Source organism: Clarias gariepinus, chromosome 10, assembly GCF_024256425.1.
Source record: "Clarias gariepinus isolate MV-2021 ecotype Netherlands chromosome 10, CGAR_prim_01v2, whole genome shotgun sequence".
NCBI classification, from domain to species: domain Eukaryota; kingdom Metazoa; phylum Chordata; class Actinopteri; order Siluriformes; family Clariidae; genus Clarias; species Clarias gariepinus.
The window spans coordinates 1,792,391-1,812,254 of NC_071109.1; the positions used below are offsets into that span (position 1 = coordinate 1,792,391).

Genomic DNA, 19,864 nt, shown 5'->3' on the forward strand with positions numbered 1-19,864 from the left:
CCCTAAGGTCCCTGCGGTCCTCTTCCAAGGGTCAGCTGATCGTCCCCCGCAGCAGACTCAAAACCTTTGGCGACAGAGCTTTTAATGTAACTGCCCCCACCCTCTGGAACAAGCTACCCCTTCATGTCCAATGTGCCCCTTCACTACCCCTGTTTAAAAAGTACCTCAAAACTCATCTCTTCACAGAGGCCTTTGGCCCCTAGTTCCCGCCCCTCCCCCCTTACATGCTTACATTACACACGCCTTATTCTGTAAAGCGACCTTGGGTATTTTGAAAGGCGCTATATAAATCTGAGATATTATTATTATTATTATTATTATTTCTGTCCTTGCAGATTTATCAGATTATTATGGGATGGATCTAATCCCGGATCAGACAGATCAAAGCCTGAAGTAGCAGGTGACCGTCTGAAGATTCAGTACATACGGGGATACATTTAATAAATAAACAAAGAGCAAGAAAGAGTGAGAAAAGAATAAAAAAAAGAGAAACAGAGTGAGAAGGATGGAAAGAATAAAAGTGAGAGGGCAGCGAACATGTTTCAGGATGGTTTACAATATAAAACCTGTAACTGTTGAAATGTTGCAGTGGTAGAAGAGGAATAAAACACTTTTTGGACGTGCAGTTAATGGAAAATTATTAACACTTGCGATTTAACGCTGTTGATTTTATTATATAGCTGACATGACATGACTAGCAGCTGAATGTACTGTAGCTGTAGCTGAGATAATAAGCTCACCTCGGTCGCTGTCGTACAGGTACGCAAACTTGTCCCACTTGTAGTACTCGATGAGGCTCAGTAAAGGTCCTTTGATGTCGGGTCTCATCTGCAGGATGAACTGCTGCATCCCGTCCAGAGGAAAACTCGGCGTGATGAAGGAGACGTGCAGCGTCCCGCAGAACGACGTTATCGTGTTCACGGACTTCTTATCGTAGAATCCGAAGATGGCATAAACGCCTCGTGAGAACTGGGAACAGACTGCACACACACACACACACACACACACACACACACACACACACACACACACACACACACATAAACACTTGGTCTTGTTTGTTAGATTGCTAATTAAGTAGTTAAAGCTGTAATAATGCTGTTGCTAGGCAACCGAGCGCAAGCGAACTAATGGCTGAGGCTGGTACCTAGCACTCAGATCTTAAAAAGATTTTAATTACACTTTAATAAACTTTAATACACTAATCACAAAATGAGAAGCAACAGTTTTTATCACAAGCAAAAAAAAAAGTCACTATATTAGGTAAAATATAATTCATATAAAAATGGCTTTTATTAATTTATTTTTTTATTATTGTACAGTATATTAGATAATAATTCTACATTTCATAGACTTAATGCAAATGTAAATAAAGTTGTTTAAAAGCAGAAGCAAAAAATAGTTTTCTAAATGAACCTAAGAAATAAATTTATGAATAAACATTCTATTAATTTCTTTTTTGAATTTGAAAAAGAAAAATGAATTTAAATTTCTGTTTTTAATTATTTGAATTTACATCCAAAGATTTTTGTCTTTTTTATTCATTTTTGTTCCTCCAGACATATAAATTCTGCCTTTAAATTTTATAATTTTATATTTTAAATTTCAATTTTTTTTGTTTGTTTGTTCATTGTAATTTTCTTTTTCTTTAGATTTTAGATGCAATTTTGTAATTATATTTTTATAAAAGCACAATTCATGTTACTTCTGATCAATAATAGATAAGTTTGAATGAAGGCAGATCAGTGGGATATAGAGTTTATTTTAGTTATTATAATTATAGAACGTCACAGTGATTGTGATTCTTTCTTTGATAAATGCTTTGTTTTCCCAGAAACCACATCGTAAATTAAAAAATTAATCCAAGTTCAGGATTTTGTTGGTGTTTGTATGCCTCGAGCAGTTGAGAGTAAAAGAACAAAAAGTCCATCTGAAATATGGCTCAATGAAATGTTTAATTAAGAGTAAATAAAAAAACCCTCAGCGTGCAGTGAGACAGACAGAAGGGAGGAGAGAAGAGAAGAGAGAAGAGAAGAGAGAAAGCTATTAGGGAGCCGGTCACATCTGACTGCTTTTCACTGACACAGGGCCATTAACGTCCCAAAAAGACGAGCACACACTCCGCTGTGTGGCTAAATTACTGTCTGCTGTTGATAGCTCATGCACCTTTAAGCATCTTTAATTTTTATTTCTTACACAACGACTAAATCCTCTCTGGGAAAAAAACCCAAGCATTTATTGTAAAACAAAATCCTCCTCCAGACTCTGATGGAGTCGATCTGCAAACTGCTCAGCTCTCCTTTATTAAACAAAGCCTGGGTTCGCCTTTTATTGTGCAGATAGAGAAATAATCTTAAAGGAGCATGCTGTCTCTGATTTACTCACACAAACACATCTAGGCTTGTAGCGCCACGGACACAGAAAATACAAACAAAAAATACAACTTACGAATCTGACACAACTGTAAATTCAAACAAAACTCTAAATCCGAACAAAACCTCTTATCTGAACAAAACTTCAAATATAAAACAAAATGAAATTCTAAATCCAAACGAGATTCCAAATCTGAACAAAACTCAAATTCTCAACAAAACTTAAAATCCAAACAAAACTTTACATACAAACGAAAACACCAAATACAAACATAACTCTAAATCCAAACAAAAGTCCAAATCTTTCAACCCAACATATAAACAAATCTTCAAATCCAAACAAAAGTTAAAACACACAAGACTCCAAATCTTAACGAAAAACTCAAAGCTGAACAAAAGCTACAAATATAAACAAAATTCTAAATCCAAGCCAAACTCTGAAACCAAATATGGTGTAACTGTTGTTAGAGGTGTTTATTTCTGCGTCCTTCATGTCCTCTGGCGCTCTGGTGCCGAGCATTCAGCCCTTCCTTTACAACAACCAGAAGGTGGTTATTTCCCTCCAACAGCATGCCCTGGAGCGATGCGCTCCTATCACACCGGACCAATTTGCCCACAGGTGTCCCCAGACACATGCCTGTCAACGAGCCGTTACTATAGAAACGATGATGTAGACCTCACCTGTGTCATGTGACTGATATCTCTCAACGAGATCACACTTTTTTTTTTAAATGTCTCTAGACAAATAAAACCTTTTCACGTCACAGTGAGGTTCCTTTGTGAGCCGTTTCTTATGAAGAGCTCAGATAGTTTATTGCCTTTACGTTTGATAGATTATCGCGTGAATCCTGCTCCAGATTTCTCAACAGGCGTCTGGAGATTTCCGAACACGGTGTTGGCATTGCAGGATTGGGGAAGGAGAAGACTTCATCAGAGCAATTCATCAAAATTAAACTGCATGGAGTTATTTCTTCTCCCTGAGATGGAGAAACTGGGTGACCTGCAATAAAGAGCGAGGGATGGGGACAGGAAGAAAGAGAGAGAGAGAGAGAGAGAGAGAGATGAAGGAAGACAAATTAATGTAGAGAGACAGAGAGGTAGTGAAAGAAATGAGAGATAGATGTGAGGTGATAAACAGAGAGAGGGACAACCAGAGAGAGAGAGAGAGAGAGGTAGAGAGAGAGAGGAATAGAGAGAGAGAGATTTATTCATCATCACTCGTGTCTTTTCTCTCTGCACCGGTTTGGCAGCGACTCAGGCTGATACATTTATCTGAGGTTGCATTTGATGGACAGATAGCGAGGTGGAGAGGTGAAGAGAGAGAGAGAGGGAGAGAGAGAGAGAGAGAGAGAGAGGGGAGGGAGGGAGAGGAGTGTGAGAGAGGTATATTTAGCTGTCCTCATTATGTGGCCTTATTCTCTCTCTCTCTTTCTTCTACTTTTTTCCTCTTTCGCACTCTCCTCTCTCTCTCTCTCTCTCTCTCACACCCCCCCCCCACACACACACACACACAATGAACACATCATACAGACTTTTTACAGGAAGCTAAAACAGAACAGCTGGTGTGTGTGTGTGTGTGTGTGTGTGAGAGAGAGAGAGAGAGAGAGAGAGAGAGAGAGAGAGATTGTTGCCTGCCGAGAGCACTTAAAAAAAATCTCATTATCAAAGTAAGTAAAGTGAATGAGCACACAGACACACACACACACACACACACACACACACACACACAAACAACAGCTGTTCTGTTTTCCTTCTTGTATAAAGTTTGTCTGATGTGTTCAGTGTGTGTGTTCAGTGTGTGTGTGTGTGTGTGTGTGTGTGTGTTTGGTGAACATGTGAGAATGGAAATCCAGGACTGAAAGGTAGATGAGAGAATAGAAAGACGAATACAGTACAGTAGTATACACAGTGGATGGATGGATGGATAAATATGTGGTTAAATATATGGACAGACTGATAATCATATATTAATGATATTCTTTCATGTCTAATACGTTTATACTGTATAGGTTTATAAATTCAGATTGATGTAATTAATGTTTTCTAATGGCTTTGGCAACAATGTAATACTTTTGTTAACATTCATGCCAATAAAGCTCTTCTGAACTAAACTGATTAAAGGATAGAATGATGGATAGATAGAGAGATGGAATGATGGAGCATCAGGAGCGATGCAGTGTTTTCTGTCAAAGATGAAAAGATTAAAGCCTGAGTTTTACACTCATTAATGGTGACCGACGCTAATCACCACAAACACTTTAAAATCAACTTCAAAGAACTAAAACTAATAAACGACAACAACAACAACAACAAACCTGTAACATGCTTAACTACGCAGCAAAGCTAATAATAATAAGAAAAAACTGACATTTATTAAATAATATACAATTATATTAAACCATTATAAGTTGATAAAAAGAAAATTATTGAATAATTAAATGAAACACCCTCCTGTTATTGGTATTTTTTTGATGAATAAGAAGTTGTAATTGTTGTTATATTTCTGTTGCATAAGAGGAATAAAACACGCTGCTGCGAGAAAATAATCTGTTAACAGTAACTCAGCTTCATTACATCACCATGTCACTGAGGATTTTCCTTAGAACAGTACCGAACACACACACACACACACACACACACCTACACACACCTACACACAGATTTGTTCCTTATTTGAATAAAACAGTCACTGAGCTTTCTGGAAACACGACAGAGAGAAAACCCGCGACAGGAGCAGCGTCTTAATAAATCATCTTAATAAAGTGTCTTAATAAACCGCCAAAGGTCACAGTTTAGGATGTTAAACACAACGAAAACGTCCATTTATCATCACGGAGCACCGCTACCATGGCAACAACATCGCACCCTGTGAGTCTCGGTGTGTGTGTGTGTGTGTGTGTGTGGTGAGATCTAGCCAACATCTGCGAAGTATGAATAACGAGACTGGAAGCAGGAATCAATTAATGGATTATCAGTTTAAACGCAGCCTGGGCGTGAGACAGGCCGTCGCTGACGGGGTTCTTCTGTTTCTGCACGTTCTCATGAGAAGATTTCAGTGAGAGAAACGTTCGATCTTCTCTCCACTTGTCAGAGTGAAAACCTCAATCACTTTGGGATCACGATCGGTTTATACAATCCGTTTCTGCTCAGACGATGGAGGGTGCCAATAATTTCGCAATCAGATTTCTCTCTGTGCCACCGTCTAAATCCGTCCTGACTGTCTGCGTAATGACGCTTTAATTACACTTCGTATTCGACACAAGAGCGATCAACACAACCGGCAGAACTCGAACAGCTTCAGAGGATTATTCATGTTTAGTAAAGAAATCCTGCAAAATAGAAAAACAACATCCAGTGAAAACTTTATTTTCTTCCAAAATGCAGAGAAAATAACACAGGCGTATTTAATAAACAAAATATTCATATACTGTAAGTTTTTTTTTTTTTTTATTATTCTTATATTATCACAAAATATCCAAGTATTTTTCAGTGTTTGTGTTTTTGAAAATCTCCATTTTTTAAAGGGGAATTTTTCTTTTTTTGCGAAAGTTTCTGCATGCACAATCAAGAGTCTATTTACAAAAATATCTGTGTAGCTTAACCAAAAATACGATCCCGAATTTCAGATTTTTTTTTATACAATTCCTTAAATATTTAGATGTTTGTGATGATATTCATGTTATCAAAAAAATTTTGATTTATTGGGATGAGATGCATTAGTTTTATTTAATATCACAAATCTAAATTTTATTATTATATGCATATTAAATTATAAAGAATAAAAATTAAATGCTGTCTGTTTAAATGTTTGCACCCCCTTTTTTGTAACATTTGTATGATTTACTGTATGTATTCTCTCATGAGCCCTCGCTTTACATTTACTCTGATAACTGCATCCTTCAACTCTGAGCAGCTTTGACCTTCTTTGTTTATAACGTTACCGCTGGAGTGACTGCGCCCCACAGTGCTCACCCTATCATCTAGAGATCACGAGATCGACCCCCAGGTGATTCTATAGCCTCCCGCAGCCGGGGGCCTGGAGAGAGCTGATTGGCCGAGCTCTCTCAGAGGGGTAACGCGGGACCTCACATCAATCACAACTCTACAGCCAATCAGGGGCGTCTGTGGGCTCATGCAAGCGGAAGGAGCGGATAGCGCTGTCCTCCGAGTGTGTTACTCTGACCTCAGTGGTGCATGAGTGACAAGTTTGAAAAGATTCGTACAGCTAACGCATGTGGAAACACCTGATAGTCTTTGTTCTCTTTGATGGGGAAGTGAACTAATGACAGGTGGGAGATGGCTACACAGTGAGAGAAAATCAGGGGGGTGAAATCTCATAAAAATCTTTATATTGCAATTTATGAACAAAATAAAATCCTAAACAAATGTGTTTGTTTTTCATCCTGCACTCTATCTTTCACAATAAAACCTTCGGTCGTCTGGAGTTCGGTTTTGTGTTGAAAAGTCAGCACCCTGGAGATGTCCCGGCTCTGACGCACTTTCCACAAACTGTTTCGAAAGATGTCAGAACACGTACAGTACGCTGTGTTGCTGTGGCTGTAAGTGTGTAAAGTCATCCGAGAGGCTTCAGGAGATCCCCCGAGGATCCTCCTGCAGGTGTGAATTGCTTCGAAACCACAGAAGTAAGCATTTTAGATTCCCATTAAAAAATGGCGTGTGGTGTACATCAGGTCTCGCCCTTAGCCGCGTCTGTTATGGTGTGTTTCAGTTTGAAAAGATTACAAGGTTCTAGCAAAGTGGTGTGTGATTCCTGCTCTGGTGGAAGTTGTGGGCGGAGCTAGCAGGAGCAGGTTGCTGATTGGTTAATGAGTTTTCCTGGCACACGTTTCTAAAGTCGTAGTTTATCTGTAGCTGACATGAAAAGGAAGCTTATAGTGCAGTTCATATTTAATTAGTTTATCTAAGTGTATAATGATTTAGACATGCTTTGCACGTGAGGCTACATCTCTTACTCATTAGCTTTGTTAGCATCATAGCTCCAGTGCAAAGCCTAAGAATCTGAGGTGGAAACAAAACAGCTTCCAGCGTTCAGCTGGAATAAAATAAAAAAAAGAAAGAAAAACATCTGCGTTATGTAAATGCACTTTGAACAGGAGAGCCATCACCATGGTGATCATGAAAAGAGGAGTGTGTATCCTTCCTCAGCCTAGTGTGTGTGTGTGTGTGTTACAGATTTCACACTCAGGCAGGACAAATCACATTCCACCCACGCGTGCAGACACACACACACACAAACACGCGTGTTATGCTAGGCAACGGAGAAGTGTGTATCAGCTTCACAACGCACAAAGCGGGTTCAGAGACGACCTCATCGCTATGGTAACGGCAGAAATGTCTGGAGCGTGTGCGTTAGTTGCATGTCATGCTGGATGTCTCACAGTTTTACACAATTACTAAACCCAAAGCGCAGACGACTTCCTGTCTGGAGGAGAAGAATCGTGTGTTTCATTCATCCTTGTGTAGGGCTGGGATTTTATATCGCCATGACGATGAGCCGCTACGAGGAAATATGAAAGATATTGTTAAATTAACGCTGAGTCTGGTTAAACATTATTTATCAGTTACATGGCCTAGTGCACTGCCTTCGTTCATCTCTTCATCTCTTTCCATACGCCAACATCTCATCACCCCATCTATTCATCTCTCTCCATCCGTCCTTCTCTCTTTCTCACCAGCTATTTATCTCTGCATATCTCTCCTCTCTCCCCTCTCCATCTCCACATGTCTCCATCTCTTTATCTCGCTCAATGTCTTCATGTCTCTCGATCTCCATCTATCAACTTCTTTCTACATCTGCATCTTGCAATCCTTTTGGTTCTCTTCCTCTCTCAACCCATTTCCATCCCTCTGTATCCATGTCTCACCCTTTTTCTTTTTCTCCACCTCTCTATCCCTCTCCATCTTTCTGCACCTCTGTGTATCTCAGCCCCTTTCCTTCTCTCTATCTTTGTCCACCTCTGAACATCTCTCTATCCCTCCACCTCTATATCTGCTCCACCTCTCCGTCTCTAAACTTCTCTCCATTTCTTAATCTCTCAATATCTCTGAATCAGTCCATCTTCCTGGATCCTTCTTGATCCATCTCCATCTCTGTTCATATCTCAAACACTCCATCTTTTCCCCTTTTCCATTTATCTTTCCCTCTATCTTTCTCCATTCCTGAGGATGCTGAGACGAATACTTTTATATCAAACACTTTACTTGGGTCTCACTAAACCTCCTCCATCTCCAAATGTTAACTAACGTCAGTAGTTTAGCTGCTGATATCAGTCAGTTCCTTTACCATGTGACCAGAAGAAACCAGAAGAAAAGCGTAAATTTCTCTGTCCTGTAGGTGTCAGGAAACATACAGCCTCAGCTTTACCTTTAATAATAATAATAATAATAATAATAATAATAATGAGACTCATTGAGATAATAATTTTTATTACACTGGAGACTCCTTCTAATAATAATACAGAAACACTTTTTCTGCGATCATCGACGATTAAGCTCGTTTCTGGTAATTGTACAGTCGAGCATCCTCTGTAGACGTCCTCTGAATGAGCTAATGCATTAGACCAATCGCTTTAGTGTAAACCTGAGATTTGCAGCTGCGCATCTGTCAGAGTTGCTGATCAAAGTATTTTTGTGCTACATTTGGTTCCTCTGGCACCCAGCGGCGCGCCCACCGCCTCCGGTCCAGCCCCGTTCAGCCCACGACAGCAGAGTCTAACCTGTTTATTCTGGTTCATTCTGTCTTTCTTTATCCTCCGTTTCTCTCGCTCTCTCTCCCAGGTGGCTGGGTTCATTCGGATCAGCGCTGCTCTCTGTGTGAGTCCTGCAGGTTCATGCAGGGGGAAACAGCAGGTCTCTTTAATTGAAAGCGCATCGATTGAGCCGGTCAGCAGGAGATACACAGCTGAAACACATGTCACGGGGAGCGAGAGAGAGAATCATCGCCCGTCAGGGAGCGATCTGGCCCGATCCGACCCGAACGCTAAACAACAATCACCTTACAGAGATAACACACTGGCTGAAGACTAAGGCATTTATTTTGGCTTCCGTGGTCCGTCCGATTTATCACGGTTACCTAATGAGGAAGTATTTCTGTCCTCATGATCGTGCTCTCTTCTACAAAGAGATTCAATTTTATGCAAATGAGGTGTGACACTTAAAAGTAATAAATTCCAGCTTTTTCTCTGGTGATGCCTCGGATCGGTTCTGTGTCACTCGTGGTCCAGGGTTATCCCGTTATAGAGTCTCTTATTAAATATTTATAAAGTCATCTCAAAGAGAAATAAAACTCAGACGGAAGCAGCAAACATTATTGGAGCTAGCATAATTAGCCTGCTTTGCTAAGCCTAAGAATCTGAAAACAAACCTAGTGCGAAGCCAAGACTATAACATGATTTGTCTGTTAATTAATTTGTCTTTAGCTAGTTCACTTCATAAGCTGTACTTAGCTGCTACCATTAAAACCAAACAACGACGACAACAACAAACCGCTCCGTACATGCCACGCCCACAAGAAACAAACTACAAGCGACACAAAAGACTCTTCACATGCTGGGGTAAATGTAGGACTAACTTCCTGCTAGTTATTGTATAATTTATCTTTTGTAATAATATTAATTCACGATGTTAAACCGCATTCACCGCCGTCCACTCGTGTCAGAAAACCGAGAAGATCTCATGTCTGATTCAGTGATTCAGATCATTTCCTCACTCAGCCTCAGGGTTAAATCTTAAATATTCATACATACGCTACACAAAGAGGGAACTAATATTAGCTTTATCGCGCCACAGGGCTGAATATAACACTTTCATATAAGAAACCAGGCCGAGGGTCCTCAGAGACAACGTGAGCAGGACGACAGTGGGAGCAAAAAGTCCTACATAAAATATCTGTTGACACAGTGTCAGGAAAGAGCGAGCTGGAAACCAAAAGTGCCACCGAAGTTCTTCCTGATGAGCGTGATGTGTAAGTTACAGCTGAAACCATGGGGACTATACCAGTATAAATATAATATATCCAACATATTTACAGTAACATTTCACTGGGCAATTTAAGCCTCGTACATAATTTCATATGAACCGACTTTACCTTACTTTGCCCCCCTTCCCCCTGCCCTACTTTACCCTTACACCAGCTTGCCCTAGCTCATACCACAAGTCCTCACTCTGTCCTGCCCCATCCTTCCCAATCTTGCCCTGCCTTGCCGAGTCCCAGCTTGTAGCCCACCATTATGATCCACCCTTGCCTTCATTGCCCCACCCTGCCCATCCACCCTGCCTCACTTTGCCCTGAGCCATTTTGGCCTAACCCAACCGCCTTTATCCACCAAATGCCACCCCGATCCACCTTGCCTTATCTCACCCTTCCCCTACCTCACCCTGCCTCGATCTGTCTTGCCCTACCTCACTGCGCCTTCCTACTGTACATGCCCTGCCTCACCCTGCCGCAGCCTACTGTACCTTTCCTCACTCTGCCCTACCTTGCCTCATGTTGTATATCTTCCACAACCTACTAACCCTCTACTTTACCTCATCCTTCCCTAACACACCCACCACATCCAACCACGTTCCCTCCCCTCTGAGGGAGTCGAACATGTTTTATACTGTTTACTTTAAGGAGCATCTGCACGCTGAACATCGATCTCCACCTACACTACAGTACCTTCAGTTACTTCCTGTAAGCACCCTGACTTCCATCCCATCATCTGATGCCCCGTATAGACTTTCGCTTGTCTTAAATTCTCACGTATCAAATTGTCAAAGCTGTCTTTGGCTCCACTCTCTGTCTGTCTGCTTTATTAATAAAGAATTCAGCAGGATTCCTCTGCAGGTATTTTGACATAGATTTCATCATGATTCTTGGACGATTCCTAATAAAGAGAATTTAACCCTGCAAAAAAAGGTTCTATAGATTTCTAGTCATGATCCATCTGTATTTGTCTGGTTTTTGTGTGTGTTTGACTTGTGTTCAGGAAGATTTTTGGTTCCACACTACATTTCCCAGCATGCACCTCACAATCACATGACATTAAATGTATTCACATGCACCTTGTTAAGTTGATTAGCCTGTTCATATGTAGCCTGTGTTTCAGTTCAGTCCACTGTTCGAGTGTACCTCCTAGCCATGGTAACAGTTTTCACGTTCATCCTGCCAAATTGTAATGAAAATTTATAGGAAAAAAAACAAAACAAATGAAATTCTTATAAAGCATTAATATCCATGTTCCTAATCTATAAAAGTACGGTTCTGTACAAAGGGTCCAGAGATAAGTTAGGGATAGGATAAAAGTTTTACACTCTTTCTAACCCAACCCTGCCATTCCTCCACGTCCAGCACAGGTACTGGGAGATCACTGGCGTGGGCAACCTCCAGTGTCTAAATTAAAATCATCTGACCGGGAATCGAACCCGAGCCATGACTCTATGTAAATGTACAGCCCACAATGGAACCTAATACCTCCTGACCCAATCCACAGCATTAAATAAGCATGAGCTTCAGCTGCTAATGATGTACTCAGTCTCCACAATCTCCACCTTGTTCATTTCAAACTTCTGAACCACTCTCAAGGAAATCATGCAATAATGACAAAAAAGTGAGCAATGCAGCATGAAAGGAATAGAATGTGTGTGTGTGTGTGTGTGTGTGTGTGTGTGTAAGCTGACTTAAACAAAGAACCGACTGCAGTCTGCCCCTTAAAAAACTTTCTCAAAGACAAATCAACAATTTTTTAATTATTAGCAAAGACAAGAAGAGCTCTTGTGTAACCTGGGGTTATTTTACAGCATGGATTGGGTTTAGAGCCAACACTCCATAAACAAGTGAAGGTTTTTCACTTGAATTCTGTAGAAAGTAGTTTTAGGAAATGAAGTAATAGCATTATTAAATATTTCTCAGTTTGGCTTTTTTTTTCTTGGTTAAGGTTCCCGACCCCTGATCTAGGAATACATATGAAAGTGGCCCAAATCCAATCTGAAAAAGATTTGTGCGTTCAGACAGCCCTTAAAAATCACAGCCCAAAGTTCTATAGGAACATTCTTAAATAGAGCCTCTTTACGAAGCTTAGAACTCTATTCTAATTTAATCAAATTTTAACGAACCACTTTTGTCTTTAGGAATAATTAGTATAAAAGTGCTTAGTAAAATCTAGCTAAAGATCCAAGTAGAACCGTTTGTCTCATCAATGAGGTCCACATTTTTAATGTTTTCTGCACCTATAATGACCTTTGAATTAAAAATTTTATCTGGGCATTTTTGGTTAAAAATGACTCTTTTATAAAAAAAAAGTTTAAATAAAAAGATGGTTTTCTTTCAGAGGATTCAAAAAGACTTTGTATAGGGAAGTTAAAACAATTTCTTGAAATCGAAGTGTTTAGTTAGAACATTGTGTGCATTGTTATTCATTGTTATTTTTTAGCAGAAACTATATTTTAATCACAAGGTTCTATGTAGAATTTCTTTTTGAAAGAAGTCACCTATTCTGAAAAAAATCTTCATTCTGGCCCGCCTTCTGCACTTTCTAATAAAATCTAATCTTTTTTTTGGTGTTACTGTACATTTTAATACCCAGTGACCTTTAAATAGAAATCATTAGTAGAAACCCTACTGCATTAATGAGGATTTAAATCGAACATTTTTAGTTTAATTTAATCCCTATACTAGAAAATGCTATTTCTTAAAAAAAAAAACATTTTTTGTTTTACACAAAGTAGCCCTAAACATTTAGAGCATAGCTAACTACTAAAACAAAATTTAGATAAAAAAAACATGGAATTTAATCAACAATGATAATCCTATGTGTTTAATTCATCCAATTATTTAGTTTTTTACTAATTTATTTTTTCAAAAGATTTTTCGTTTTTGGTCTAATTCTGTACTTCTGGGTATACCAGGTCACTCGTTTTTATTTTCTTTCTTTCTTTTGTAATAAACTGAGCGCTCGGTGAAATAAACGGAGCGCTTTTATCTTTTGTACTTTTATTAAAACAGCAGCAGATTATTGCATGCAGAAAAATGAGAAAGAGATTACATCTAAGACAGCTTTTATGGCTTTAGTCTTGTATTTAATTACGGTGTTCCGGCTGTCCCTGTGCCGTAATGTAAAGTTGTAGCCTGTCCTTAATTCATCCTGTTTTACACCTCAATATAAACGCAGGGATAAAAATTAGTCTTTATTATCTGCCATATGATTTAACCATAAAGGCTCTCATTACACACAAAGTGTCGAGTCTGTTCTACAAAATCACTCGTCAGACAGGAAATGAGCTCGGAGCCATGGCTGTAAAAATGTAGTGCCACCTCGGGACTGTAAAAGACCCAGGAAGGGGGCGGGGGTGGGGTCTGCTGGGGGGACGACAACAATAAGCACGATGAACATTGAGAGCTTTAATCAGGTTAGAATTATCTTCGATTGCCAGATTTACAGAATAAACACCCGGCAGTAGATCACTATCCTCTAACAGCCACATGTGTTTTATTTCTTTTACACCACAGCAACTTGCTAATGATAACATCCTGTGTTACCTGCCAAATTTTATCACACCATTCTTTAAAGTTTATGCTTTCACCAACGTCGAAATAGTTCCTCCAACATCCATGCAAAGGAGCAAAAACTCTTCTGCCCTGAAGATGTGCCGAAAACTGAATCCTACAGACTCTTACAAAGTGCTGACACTGGAGACTCCTTTCATACACGTTACAAAAGCACATCGTCAACCATTATACATGCAGTTATAAGAAGCGTCCACCTTATAAAAGAGCTGTTACTATGGAAACGATAACATGTCACATTAAACAAAATAATATAGACTTGTAATAGATTTCAATTTTTATTATTATAATTCTATATTAATTATTATTAGACATAATAATATCAGTAATTATCAGCCATTGGATTGGATCAGCACTGAGCTCTCCGCACAGAATATTGGTGCTGTGAGAACTGAGACGATGAAACTTAGAGGCTCTGAAGCACTTTCCTCGTCCTCGTCTCTGTGTGATGAACCTGCGCCGAAGCCCACAGGTGTGTAAGGATCGAGCCAGCAGGTGTAGGAGCGCTCGCTGAGTGGGTGATCTGTCTGGGTTTTTTCCGCCCCGTCTTTCCCCTCCAGCGCTCGTTCCTCCTACATCACCTTCGAGAGCAGGAGTTTCATTTCTCTTGGATTTGTCTTTTATTTCATTTAAAGTCTGCAGCTAAATCCCACACACCTGATATGCTAACGGAGCCGAGGGTATCTGTGACACCTGATCAGCTGCAAATACGACACATCCCAGTACAGTAAATCATAAAAAAATTATAAAGTTAGGAAAGGATTTAAGACTAATCTATTCAGGATTTTAAATCACCTGACTCGTGTAGAAGAGGAAGAGGTGTGCTGTGGTCATTGTATTGGTTTAACGTGAGTCTGCATTCTGATTGGCAAAGAAGTGTTGATTCATTCTTGATTAAAAGAAAACTTGATCCTAACAGCTCATCCACAAGGATGTGTACAGTGAACACTCCACATACAGAATACCAAATAAAATCGTGTGACACCATTGATAACCGGTTGTGGAAGGAGTCTCCAGTTTCAGCATGTTGTTCCACTCAGTGGTAAAGCAGCAGGTTTAAGTTTTCCAACATCTTGAGAACAGATGAGTTTATACTTCTTTCTGGAGCAAAATTTGTCTTCTTAATTGGAAATAAATGTAGAGATAAAATGGGGGGGGGGGGGGGGGGAGTGTGTTTCGCTTCTACAGTATAACATAAGGGACGAGAGAAACCAAGACATTCCACCTTTAGAAAATAAATAGCTAAAATAAAAAAATAAAAATTATATTGGATTAGTTAGCTTTTTAATTTTTTTTATACTTTTGAAAGATTTATTTCATATTCAGTTTTTTTTATTATTTTTAATGTAAACTGTTTTTATTGTAGAATAAATAAAAAAAATAGTTCCTTAATTTTTTTATTAATTTTGCTTTATCTTGTACACATTTAACTTGGATATATTTAAAATATATAAATAAATAAATAAATAGGTTGGAAAAGTTAAGCATAGTTTGTCTTTTCATTTTTCCTAAGTTTTTAAAAAATATGTATATAATTTATTAAGTTAATTTTATATTCAATTTGTACACATTTAAATATAAATAAATAAATAAATAAATAAATCTTTTTTTTGGATAATACAAATTTAGTTTGTCTTATTCTTATTGTTAATATTTGTATATATTGTTCTTTATGATATATTCATATTATTAATGTTTTTTCTTGATCTTTACTTTTTAAGATCCATGAGTTGAGTAAATAAAAAACATTTTTTTTGAGCTGATGACATAAGGTGTGTGTGTGTGTGTGTGTGTGTGTGTGTGTGTGTGTGTGTGTATGTGTCTGCGTGTGTCTGCGTGTGTGTGAGACTCACAGCAGTTGGTGACGGCGAAGCTGTTGGTCACCTCCAGGTTGTCGATGTGAGGAGTGAGACGGAACTCTGGCGTTGAGAACTGAACCATACCGACCCGGAACGCACTGTACTCCTGATCCGCTCCCCTGGGGAACAGGCCGCCTGCATGTGCACACACACACACACACACACACACACACACATATACACAGACATTATGTGAGGTTCACACACAATCAGCATACAGTATGTACACTTCACAAAAAATAAGGGTTTCTTTTAGAGATAAAGCTTTATTACATCATATAAAGGTTCTGCTTGAAACCATCTCCGACAGAAGAACCTTGTTCTAGGATTCTATACAAAATAATTAAGAGTTCTCCCTGAAGAATACATGCCACCAAAGAACCCAAAGGGTTCAGAATACAGGTCAGAAGAACATTTTACTGTGTGCATCTTTAAGCATCTGTAGGTTCTAAGAAGAACCTTTCTCTGCCTGGGTTTTCAAGCTCTCTCTGAGTGCATCTTTTGCCTTCAGGGAACCGCATGATTTTCTGTTTCTTACAAAAATAAATAAATAAAATGCCTTAAGCATCATTCACTCACATGCTTTTTAAAGAACCAATGGTTCTTTAAGGCACCCTGATCTTTAGAACATAGCACTTAGTACAAAGCATTTAATCATCATAAGAGATATTCACACATTATCATTACTCACTCATACACACTTATATAAATTATAAACCTGACGGGTTCCTTGGATGATAAGGGGTTCTAATGTAACTGCTGGGGAATTTTTCACTTTGCTCATTCTGAAACAGAAACCCTGTAGAGTTCTACAGTCTGTAATGTTCTCGTTCATGTATAAATAGGATAACTAGGACAAATAAAGGTTCTCCTTACCTAGATGCATAAGGACCACAGTTTTCTTATATTATACAGTTTTACTAAGGAAATGCTCTGCACACACACACACACACACACACACACACAGGGTTTCTGTAAGATTCTTGGATAAATGGTTAAAGGTTCTAGATTCAAGCAGATTGTAAGAAAGGAACCTTTGCTACACAGCACTTGATAGAACCTTTAGAGAGACTAATGATGAGGGTTCTTTAGAGGTTAATTAAATAAGGTAGAGTCCAACAGTAGAAGAAATATTTGTATTGTTCTAATTAGAATGTCCAGGAGACGTGACTTCTCAGAAGACATTTCTGCTTATTCCGTGAAAGAAACCCTGTACGTGCTGCAGCAACTTGTACAGAACCCGGGTTCTAGATTGAACACTGTCTGGTTTTTAGAGGCAAAAGCTGAAGAGCATTTTTGAGACATCACTGATGCACTAATAGTCAGTCTCTCTCTCTCTCTCTCTCTCTCTCTCTCTCTCTCTCTCTGTCTCCCTGTCTGTCTCTCTGTCTCTCTCTGTCTCAGTTAGGTTAAATCTAAAATCTTTAACGGTTCCTTAATTGATCTAGAACCCTACAGCAGCAGCTTACAATTACTGAGACTCTTAAAGGTTTAGAAAAATAAAGGATCTATGTTCTCTCTCTCTCTCTCTCTCTCTCTCTTTCTCACACACACACACACACACACACACACACACAGAGGCACATTCCCTAACACACAAACAGCTAAAATCTAGAACCTTTGTACATCAAGAACCCTGCAGCAGACTGTCTGGAGAACATTAAGGAACCCCTCAGAGCATCCCCCTGTTCTTCTCGAGTTCCTCAGGAGTTCTCTCAGAATGAAGAGGTTCTACTTTAGGGTTCTACATGGAACCTTTAATGGTTCTTCCAGCTGAGCAACTGGAACCATGTAGGAGTACAGACACAGATAAAGATCAGCATCGTCACTTCATGTACATGTCACACACACACACACACACACGCAAGGCGCGCGCACGCACACACACACACACGCACACCTCTCCTTCTACCTCGGGGTAGTTTCTAGTCGATTTTTCACCGAAAGCTGAACCACACACACACACACACACACCTATTTGCACACTGGGAGCTCCCGCGAGCGCACATCCCCAGAAGAGCGCGTGCAGGTGCAGGAGAAGCGAGCAGCTCGTTATCTGTTGCATCTCGGAGTGAGAATCGGCTCCGCATCCAGCATGAAGAACACACACACACACACACACACAGCGATCAGTCCTCCCCGGGGAAATAATGAATAAAGAGCTCCGTGTTAAATCCGCGCCATGATGGACAGACGGACGGCGGAGAGACGGGAGGAGCGCGCGAGCAGTGTCCGTGCGCGCGGCAGGTGGGTCTCCCTATCGCTCCGGGGGAAGAGTGGAGCACATACACCCCTCCACCCCTCCACCACCATCACCATCACCATCACTCCTCCTCCCTCTCTCTCTCTCTCTCTCTCTCTCTCACACACACACGCGCGCGCGCGCGCAGAATCCACAACAGCCGCGAGCTCAATCAGCAAAACTTCATTTGTTCATCATCTTCATCTTCATCATTATCTTCATCACCATCATCTTCGTTCTTAATCATCCTTTTGTCAACACCTTCATCATCATCATCATCTTTTTCCTCTTCATCACCTTCATCATCATCTTCATTTTCTTTCTCCTCTTCATCATCATCATCATCTTCATCATCATATTTTTCCTCTTCATCACCTTCATCATCATCATCATCTTTTTCTCTTCACCTTCATCATCATCATCATCATTATTATCATCATCATCATCTTTTTCCTCTTCACCTTCATCATCATCATCATCATCATCATCTTTTTCCTCTTCACCTTTATCATCATCATCATCATCATTATCATCACGGCCAATATTAATCAATAAATATTTGATTGATAGGGGAAGAAAGAAAGATGATAAGAAAGCCAAACCAAAGAGAAGAGAAATATCATGAACTATTGTGCAGCAACAACACTATCTATCTATCTATCTATCTATCTATCTATCTATCTATCTATCTATCTATCAGTTATTATGTAGTTTCCTTTTCTTCTTTTTTCATTCATTCCATCATTTCTCTTTTGCTGTCACTTTGTTTACTTCTCTCTCTCTCTCTCTCTCTCTCTCTCTGTCTCTCTGTCTCTCTTTTCCTGGACAGAGATGTTTGTCAGACTAAAGATGAGGTGAGACAGTAAATTCACTCACAGCGCTCCTGTCCTTTATCCCCCACTCATCTCCTCTCCTTAATGTGTGTGTGTGTGCGTGTGTGTGTGTAATTCTCTAAACACTGTTGTTTATGGAGCACTCTGATTCCTGTTTCAGTTTGGTGTGTGTCCCTCACTCTCACCTGTACCCTGTGTGTGTGTGTGTGTGTGTGTGTGTCGTAGGGGGGCGGGGGACGGGGGGACGGGGGGGGGGACGGGGTTGTCTGTCCTTCCTCCTGCTGAAACTTCCACCGGATAAAACAGTGTGTGTGTGTGTGTGTGTTAGAGAGAAGGAGAGAGAGAGAGAGATTTGAAAAAGGCAGCCATCTTGAAATGGGTGAGCACTGTAATCCTACATACATCACACACACACATGCACACGATGTAAGTAAAACTATAAGAATTAAGAACTCAGCACTAAAGTGTCAACTTTCCAAGAAAAATTCACAGACAGCAGCGACGATTCGGTTCACAGTGAATGAGTTGTTTTTGTTTACATTTTTAGTTCCAATTTGATTTATTTTGAAGTTAAACTTTATCTAAATTCTAAATTCTCATAGTGTGTTACAAAAATAAATACGCTCATGTTGTGTAGACGACACACAAAGATTTTGTGAACCAGTTCGATCGATTCAGAGTCATTTCAAGAGAAGAATTTATTTATAATTTGGATGATGCTGGTTGTATCAATACTATACATAATAAAAGAAAAAAGCCTAGTAATAAAATTTGTAAAACATAATGCCTTATTCTTTAAACATATGTCTTTTTTCTAAAACATTTTTTGTGTGGTGAAATCAAATTCAACCGAAAATGATTCACTGAATTGATTCGACTCACTGAAGAAGTTAAGTAATTCAAATTCTCTTGAATTCTCTATTAGACTCACCGGATCTCAGATTCAGTTCAGGGTTAGACCGAAATGACAACAACAACAAAGACAACAACAA

The 19,864-nt window shown here is 39.5% G+C and overlaps 1 protein-coding gene across 4 annotated transcripts in view; it reads right to left on the reverse strand.

Moving 5' to 3' along the window:
- gria2b (glutamate receptor, ionotropic, AMPA 2b) overlaps positions 1 to 18,054 on the reverse strand; it is a 40,383-nt gene extending 22,329 nt beyond the window's left edge. For all 4 annotated transcript variants that reach the window (XM_053505571.1, XM_053505574.1, XM_053505573.1 and 1 more), the window contains exons 1-3: positions 17,772 to 18,054; positions 15,792 to 15,932; positions 741 to 980 (exon numbers count right to left, since the gene is read on the reverse strand). In XM_053505571.1, the coding sequence (XP_053361546.1) occupies positions 741 to 980; positions 15,792 to 15,932; positions 17,772 to 17,862 (472 nt within the window). In that variant the 5' untranslated portion in view covers positions 17,863 to 18,054. The remainder of the gene's footprint in view (positions 1 to 740; positions 981 to 15,791; positions 15,933 to 17,771) is intronic.
- Between the last annotated feature and the right edge of the window lie 1,810 nt (positions 18,055 to 19,864).